Source organism: Polyodon spathula, chromosome 46 (assembly GCF_017654505.1).
Source record: "Polyodon spathula isolate WHYD16114869_AA chromosome 46, ASM1765450v1, whole genome shotgun sequence".
Taxonomy (NCBI): Eukaryota; Metazoa; Chordata; class Actinopteri; order Acipenseriformes; family Polyodontidae; genus Polyodon; species Polyodon spathula.
In genome coordinates, this window is record NC_054579.1 from 309,456 (window position 1) to 318,053 (window position 8,598).

Sequence of the window (8,598 nt, forward strand, 5' to 3'; positions counted from 1 at the left end):
TTTTGCCCTCAGAGTCTTGAAAGTGTCTGTGTTTGTCGATGGTGGGCTTTGTTTTAGGAAGTTAGCGGATAATATATAAGAACTGGACGTTTTCTTTTTCGGGATGCAGAGTCTTCTTTAGAAAAAAGGACCAAGGAAAACAAAAAAGCCTTCGATTCGAGTTCTGTTCGTTTTCTTCTGAACGAAAAATAAAAACGAACTGAAGTCCAGAACCACTCGACACGAGATCAAAGTGAAGCTCAAATACAAGCGTTTCCACTAGAAGAGTCTCTCTCAGTGTCTTCAGTGTGAATTCAATGGCAAACGTTTCCACTAGAAGTCTCTCTCAGTGTCTTCAGTGTGAATTCAATGGCAAACGTTTCCACTAGAAGTCTCTCTCAGTGTCTTCAGTGTGAATTCAATGGCAAACGTTTCCACTAGAAGTCTCTCTGTGTCTTCAGTGTGAATTCAGTGGCAAACGTTTCCACTAGAAGAGTCTCTCAGTGTCTTCAGTGTGAATTCAATGGCAAACGTTTCCACTAGAAGTCTCTCTCAGTGTCTTCAGTGTGAATTCAATGGCAAACGTTTCCACTAGAAGAGTCTCTCAGTGTCTTCAGTGTCAATTCAATGGCAAACATTTCCACTAGAAGTCTTTCTCAGTCTCTCTCTCAGACTCCCGCTGCACAGCAGTGTGATCCAGTCCTGCTTTCACTAGGAGTTTAATAATCAGACTCCCGCTGCACAGCAGTGTGATCCAGTCCTGCTTTCACTAGGAGTTTAATAATCAGACTCCCGCTGCACAGCAGTGTGATCCAGTCCTGCTTTCACTAGGAGTTTAATAATCAGACACACCTGAGCTTGTTCCCTAGACACACTGGGGGCTGATCAAGCTGGTAGCAGTGAAACCTGGACTGGATCACACTGCTGTGCAATAGGAGTCCGATTCCCATCTTTGATCGATCTGTCTAAAATATCCCACTGCTACCACCAACTGGGACTCTTAATTTCAGTTCCCTCTCCCCCAGGCCCCCCTCTCGTCTCCCCTCAGCTCCCCGGCTGCTGCGTGGCGATCACGTCGGTCGACTGGGGTTCGCAGAACGCCCCGAATCTCCCATAGATGTCTTTCCCACGGACGGCAAAGTAGTACTTGCTGCCAGAAACGAACTGAGTGAGCGTGCAGGCCATGGGGAGAGGCAGAGCCTTCACCTCCCCGATCTTCTTCCACTGCGAGGAGGGAGGGGAGGAGGAGGAGGAGGAGGAGGAAGGGTCCTGGTGGTAAGCGTACAGGTGGTAGCTGTCCACAGCCGCGCACTCCGTCGAACTAGGTCAGCTACCAGACAGCACAATACCCGTTCGGCTCTGCACGCAGGCCGAGACGTGAAGGTGGGTTCTCTGAGGAGGGGATCGTGGGCGAGAGCTTCGGGGAGGCCCCTCTCCGGGGGGGGAGCTGGGGGGGCCCTCCCCCCGGGGGCGGGGTGGAGGGGGGGCAGGAGGAGGGGTGGGGGGGAGGAGGAGGAGTGGAGGTGGGGGGGGAGCGTGGGGAGGGTCTCTCTCTAGTAGAGACAGAGAGAGAGGGGTGAGTTCACAAACGCATTGTTTTGTTCAAGTTGAGTCTAGGTGACGAAGTCAGGGTTATTTTATTTTTTTTTTTTTTTAAGGGGGGAGGGGCGGTCATGTTTTTTTCTTTTGAGAGAGAAAGAGGGGAAGAACAGAGGAGGAGGGAAAGGAGAAGAGGAAGGGGAAAGAGGAGAGAGGAAGGGAGAGAAGTGACTGAGAAAGAAGTGAGTAGGAAGGAGGAGACAGAGAGAGGGAATGGAAGATAGAGGAAAGGAGGGAGACAGAGAGAGGGAATGGAAGATAGAGGAAAGGAGGGAGAAACAGGAGAGAATGGAAAAGGGAAAGGAATGAGGGAACTATCAGAACTATCATTTCAAAACCAGCCCCTCTCACCTGCAGACCGCGGTGGTGGACTGTGAGTTGGGGTCCGTTGAGCGCGTAGGGACTGGTCTGGGGGTTCGCTCGCACTGGGAGCCCTGGGAACCAGCGGAGGAGGGAGGAGGAGGAGGGAGAGAGGAAGAAGGTGGTTAGGAAAAAAAAAAAAAACGTACGCACAGCGCTGCACAACACAACACTCAAGACCCAGCGCATCTCCCAGTCTCTCTCACCTGTAGACTGGGGGCTACCCTGTCTGTTTTGCCCCTGCTGTGCGCCGACTGCCCTGCTGTTGCCCCCCCCGGGTGTGGAGGGCAGCTGAGGAGTGAAGACCCCCTGAGAGGAGAGGGGGGTCCGTGGTCCCCCCGCAGGCCGCAGCTGAGAGAGGACGGGGCGCTGGAGAACGTTCACGGTGGTCTGAGCTGAGAGGAGAGAGGAGAGAGAGAGAGAGAGAGAGAGAGAGAGAGAGAGAGAGAGAGAGAGAGAGATTATGTTAGAGGTGAGCAGCAAGATTGCTTAGGTCCAATTAAGTCCAAGTTTACGACGGACAGCTCAGTATAGTCCAGACAGAGGCAGGGGACCGCTGCCGCAGGAGAACGTTCCACAGAGTCGGACAGGCTAGTGAGATAGAGCGAGAGTTGCTCTGAAGGACAGAGTCCGGACAGTCTCTGCAAGTTCAAGGATGGTCTCAATCTGACTGTATGAGAGACGGACAGACAAAGGTCAGAGAGTTGTTCCAGAGGGGAGTCCAGACAGACAGACGAGAGTTTCAGACAGACAAACAGAGTTTCAGGCAGACAGAGACAGTTCCAGACAGAGTTAGACAGACAGACAGAAAGAGAGAGTTCCAGACAAACAAACAGTTCCACACAGACAAGAGTTCGTTCCAGACAGACAGAGAGTTCCAGACAGACAGACAGAGTTCGTTCCAGACAGACAGACAGAGTTCGTTCCAGACAGACAGACAGACAGAGTTCGTTCCAGACAGACAGACAGAGTTCGTTCCAGACAGACAGACAGACAGAGTTCGTTCCAGACAGACAGACAGAGTTCGTTCCAGACAGACAGACAGAGTTCGTTCCAGACAGACAGACAGACAGAGTTCGTTCCAGACAGACAGACAGAGTTCGTTCCAGACAGACAGAGAGTTCGTTCCAGACAGACAGACAGTTCGTTCCAGACAGACAGACAGACAGAGTTCGTTCCAGACAGACAGAGAGTTCGTTCCAGACAGACAGACAGACAGAGTTCATTCCAGACAGTCTGTCTGCTCAAGTACTCTGCTGTCTCAAGCAAGAGGGAGTCGTTCCAGACAGGTCTGTTCGTCAGCCAAGACAGACAGAGTTCGTTCCAGGGGACAGGACAGACAGACAGTTCCAGACAGACAGCACAGAGGTTGTTCCAAGACAGGACCGACTGACAGTTGTTCCGAGCCGAGTAATAGGGATTCAGACAGAAGAGTGGTTCCAGACAGACAGACAGACAAGAGTTCATTCCACAGACAGACAGACAGAGTTCGTTCCAGACAGACAGACAGAGTTCGTTCCAGACAGACAGACAGACAGAGTTCGTTCCAGACAGACAGACAGACAGACAGACAGACAGAGTTCGTTCCAGACAGACAGACAGAGTTCATTCCTTTCTGTCAGTCTCACAGGACAGAGGTATTCCAGACAGAACAGCCAGACAGAGTAAGTAAGTTTCAGAAGACTGTCTCAGACAGAGTTCCAGACAGACAGACAGACAGACCAGACAGACAGACAGACAGAGTTCGTTCCAGACAGACAAACAGACAGAGTTCGTTCCAGACAGACAGACAGACAGAGTTCCCAGACAGACAGACAGAGTTCGTTCCAGACAGACAGACAGACAGAGTTCGTTCCAGACAGACAGACAGAGTTCGTTCCAGACAGACAGACAGAGTTCATTCCAGACAGACAGACAGACAGAGTTCGTTCCAGACAGACAGACAGACAGAGTTCCAGACAGACAGACAGACAGACAGACAGAGTTCGTTCCAGACAGACAGACAGACAAGAGTTCGTTCCAGACAGACAGACAGAGAGTTCGTTCCAGACAGACAAGAGTTCGTTCCAGACAGACAGACAGACAGAGTTCATTCCAGACAGACAGACAGACAGAGTTCGTTCCAGACAGACAGACAGAGTTCGTTCCAGACAGACAGACAGACAGAGTTCGTTCCAGACAGACAGACAGGCAGAGTTCATTCCAGACAGAGTTCGGCTGTCGTTCCAGACAGACAGACAGGCAGAGCCTGCAAGCCCGACACTCACCCGTGGGCAGCCACATGCATGGTGGTGGTCGCAGGGTCGCCAGCACCTGCAGGGCAGGCCAGCCCCTGCTGGAGTGGAGGGTGCCCAGGGTGAGGGGGCGGGGGAGGCACGGAGGAGAGGGGGCCGAGGAGGGAGGAGGGGGGGGTTTGGTTCACGGCAGGGGGGGCTTTTCTGACTCCCGTCACTGCGAGAGAGAACGGGACGGGGGGGGAACAGAGTTGAAATATTAAAAAAAAACATCTATTAAAATATTGACAACAGGAATTTAAATCATCAAGCTGGTAGCAGTGAAACCAGGACTGGATCACACTGCTGTGCAATAGGAGTCTGATTCCCAGCCCTGATCTGTCTGTCTAAATATCCCACTGCTACCCCCCAATATACTGCAGCTCTCTCCACTATAAAATCAGCTACAAACCTCAGCTTCATAGATAATAAAACATTTGAATTAGGTTCATGTAATTTACTTTATTTGAAATGACGTCTCAATCCTAAAATTCTGCTGTAGATAATCAATATTCACTAAATCAATCAATCAATCCTACCTTGAACATCGTCATCATCATCTGTGAGGTCAATAATAGCACTCCTTACAACCTGGAACAAACACAATGACACTGTCAGAGAGGAGAGAGAGAGAGAGGAGAGAGGAGAGAGAGGGAGAGAGAGGAGAGGAGAGAGAGGGAGAGAGAGGAGAGAGAGAGGGAGAGGGGAGAGAGAGGGGAGAGAGAGGGGAGAGAGAGAGAGGGAGGAGAGAGGGAGAGAGAGGGGGAGAGAGAGAGGAGAGAGAGAGAGGGAGAGGAGAGAGAGAGAGGAGTGGGGAGAGAGGAGAGGAGGGAGAGAGAGGGGAGAGGGAAGAGGGGAGGGTTTGAGGAGCTCAGTGGTTAGGGTTAGAAAGCGCTGGGCTATTAGTATTTTAGTAATCTTAGTATTTATAAATACAGACAGGTAACAAAAAAAATAATTGAAATTAAATATATTATGAAAATATATAAATACTGCCATTATAACGCTTGGCCACCAGATGGCGCAATAAAGCTGTGTTAAAATAAATCTGTGAATCGTGTTTGATTCTGGTAAGAGCAGCAGACATCAGCCAACCGACCAACTCATCAACTGATTAAAAGCCAGTTTTATTTGACTTTTCTTCTGTGTAAAATGTGCCAATTTAAAAGATTTGGTGCCTTCATCAGCGTTACTGAAACTAAACTGAGTCCAGCAGAGCAGCTCTAGTTTGGGGCTCTAGTGCCTTCATCAGCGTTATTGAAACTAAACTGAGTCCAGCAGAGCAGCTCTAGTTTGGGGCTCTAGTGCCTTCATCAGCGTTATTGAAACTAAACTGAGTCCAGCAGAGCAGCTCTAGTTTGGGGCTCTAGTGCCTTCATCAGCGTTATTGAAACTAAACTGAGTCCAGCAGAGCAGCTCTAGTTTGGGGCTCTAGTGCCTTCATCAGCGTTATTGAAACTAAACTGAGTCCAGCAGAGCAGCTCTAGTTTGGGGCTCTAGTGCCTTCATCAGCGTTATTGAAACTAAACTGAGTCCAGCAGAGCAGCTCTAGTTTGGGGCTCTAGTGCCTTCATCAGCGTTATTGAAACTAAACTGAGTCCAGCAGAGCAGCTCTAGTTTGGGGCTCTAGTGTCTTCATCAGCGTCACTGAAACTAAATTATTTTTTGCCAATATATCCAATCGATCAATGAAGAAACGTTTGCCATTGAATTCACACTGAAGACACTGAGATATATTAGTTTTTGAACAAAGTCAGTAAATCTTTTTAAAAAAAAAAACTTACCAAGAAAAATTCACACACAGATTGAAAAAATTAACAATCGAAAAAATGACGGCGTTCAAATCTGAAGACAAAATATAAAAATGTACTTTTACAAATAATAATAATAAAAATAATAATAACAACTCTTACCTGTGTGGGAGTCTTCAGTGTTGTAGAATCAGCTGCTCTGTTTATAGTTTGGTTCTCTGTGAGGGAAGAGAGATTCATATAAAACCTGAAATGCTCTTACATTGTGTTTATTAAATGATGATTGTATCTCTCATCAACTCTCCCCCAACATCCCACTCCCCTCCTCTCATCATCTCTCTACCCAACTCTCCCCTCTCTCCTACCCTCTCATCATCTCTCTACCCAACTCTCCCTCTCATCATCTCTCTACCCAACTCTCCCCTCCTACTCCTCTCCCTCTCATCATCTCTCTACCCAACTCTCCCCTCTCCTACCCTCTCATCATCTCTCTACCCAACTCTCCCCTCTCCTACCCTCTCTCTCTGGACCCAGACGCTCCCCATCTCCGTACCCTTCTCTCTTAAGTAGATCTCTCTCTAGACCATACTGCTGGTCCATCGCCTCACTCCTCTCATCAATCAGTCTCTAAGAGGGACTCTCCTTCTAGATACCCTGAGAGACGATTCTCTCTACCCAGGAGAGGAGACGCCTGAGAAGACGGATCAGTAGTGCTCGCGGAGGGGATCATAGGGGGGGTTACCGGGTGAACTCTCCCATCGAAGAGGGAGGAGTCTTTACCAACTCTTCCCTCTCCTAATCATCTCTCTACCCAACTCTCCCCTCTCCCCTCCTCTCATCATCTCTCTACCCAACTCTCCCCCCCCCTACCCTCAGTTCGTAGAGAGGTGGGGTTGAGAAGGAGAGAGAAGAGATGGGAAGAGAACCGTAGGCCTACCCTTGATCTCTCGAGGTAGAGAGGACTAGAACCCAACTCTCCCCTCTCCTACCCTCTCTCTCTCTCTCCCCATCTCTCCCCCCAACTCTCCCCTCTCTCCCTCTCATCATCTCTCTACCCAACTCTCCCCCCTCTCCCTCTCTCCCTCTCATCATCTCTCTACCCAACTCTCCCCTCTCCTACCCTCTCATCATCTCTCTACCCAACTCTCCCCTCTCCTCCTCTCATCATCTCTCTACCCAACTCTCCCCTCTCCCCTCCTCTCATCATCTCTCTACCCAACTCCCCCCTCTCCTCCTCCCTCTCATCATCTCTCTACCCAACTCTCCCCTCTCCCTCTCTCCCTCTCATCATCTCTCTACCCAACTCTCCCCTCTCCTACCCTCTCATCATCTCTCTACCCAACTCTCCCCTCTCCCCCTCTCTCTCCCTCTCATCATCTCTCTACCCAACTCTCCCCTCTCCTACCTCCTCTCCCTCTCATCTCTCTCTACCCAACTCTCCCCTCTCCTCTCCTCTCATCATCTCTCTACCCAACTCTCCCCTCTCCCCCCCTCTCATCATCTCTCTACCCAACTCTCCCCTCTCCTACCCTCCTCTCTCCTCATCTCTCTACCCAACTCTCCCCTCTCCCCTCCTCTCATCATCTCTCTACCCAACTCTCCCCTCTCCTACCCTCTCATCATCTCTCTACCCAACTCTCCCCTCTCCTACCCTCTCTCCCTCTCATCATCTCTCTACCCAACTCTCCCCTCTCCTACCCTCTCTCCCTCTCATCATCTCTCTACCCAACTCTCCCCTCTCCTCCCCTCTCTTAGAGGTAAGTAGAGAGATATGGGGTTGAAGGGTAGAGTGAATGAGGGGGTGAGAGGCTCTAGAGCAACTCGGAGAGAGTCGAGGAAGAAGAGGGGATCATGTCTAGTATGGGTTGAGAGGGGGAGGGAGGAGGGGATCATCTAGTGAGAGAAGGGTTAGATGATATACTTCCCTCTCTCTGGAGGATTAGGAGAGGGAGAGTAGAGGGATGGTGCAACTCTCCCCCAACATCCCCCTCTACCCTCTCATCATCTCTCTACCCAACTCTCCCCTCTCCTACCCTCTCTCCCTCTCATCATCTCTCCTACCCTCTCATCATCTCTCTACCCAACTCCCCCCCTCCTACCCTCTCATCATCTCTCTACCCAACTCTCCCCTCTCCCCATCATCTCCCAACCTCCTCTCATCATCTCTCTACCCAACTCCCCCCTCTCCTCTACCTTCGTGGGGGGGCGGAGGGGACCTTCAGACTCCCCTGAGGACAGGGCATAACTCTAGCAACTGGAGATCTGGGTTGTACGTCAGCCGTCCTACGTTTCAGACTGGGCGGAGAGGAGGGGGGCGGAGGAGATGCTAGAGAGCCAGGGCTGAGAGGGCTGGATGGGGGAGTCGGGGAGATGGGTCTAGAGGGGAGGGATGGGGGGTCCGGCGCGAGAGATACTGTGTTGTCGATGATCTCTCCTTTCTCGTTACACACCATGGTCTTTTCGTTCAAATAAAATTCAGAAAAAAACAACATATGAATCCCTAACTTGTATTTATACTAAAGTAATACCCCTAACTACAAAAGATTTAGAAGTCCCCACCCTTGAGTTCGAGAGCACCGATGCGTGGGCAGAGGAGTTACTGGCTGATATCCCCCCAGGAGGAGGATCATCTCTCT

The 8,598-nt window shown here is 50.5% G+C and overlaps 1 protein-coding gene across 1 annotated transcript in view; it reads right to left on the bottom strand.

The window, feature by feature from the left end:
• Positions 1–851: 851 nt before the first annotated feature.
• The window catches only part of LOC121306069 (activating transcription factor 7 interacting protein), a 35,503-nt gene continuing 27,756 nt past the window's right edge, over positions 852–8,598 (bottom strand). The window contains exons 15-22 of the mRNA XM_041237771.1: positions 6,125–6,180; positions 4,751–4,802; positions 4,206–4,389; positions 2,554–2,608; positions 2,145–2,289; positions 1,930–2,012; positions 1,345–1,532; positions 852–1,300 (exon numbers count right to left, since the gene is read on the bottom strand). Coding sequence (XP_041093705.1) covers positions 1,024–1,300; positions 1,345–1,532; positions 1,930–2,012; positions 2,145–2,289; positions 2,554–2,608; positions 4,206–4,389; positions 4,751–4,802; positions 6,125–6,180 — 1,040 coding nt within the window. The 3' untranslated portion in view covers positions 852–1,023. The remainder of the gene's footprint in view (positions 1,301–1,344; positions 1,533–1,929; positions 2,013–2,144; positions 2,290–2,553; positions 2,609–4,205; positions 4,390–4,750; positions 4,803–6,124; positions 6,181–8,598) is intronic.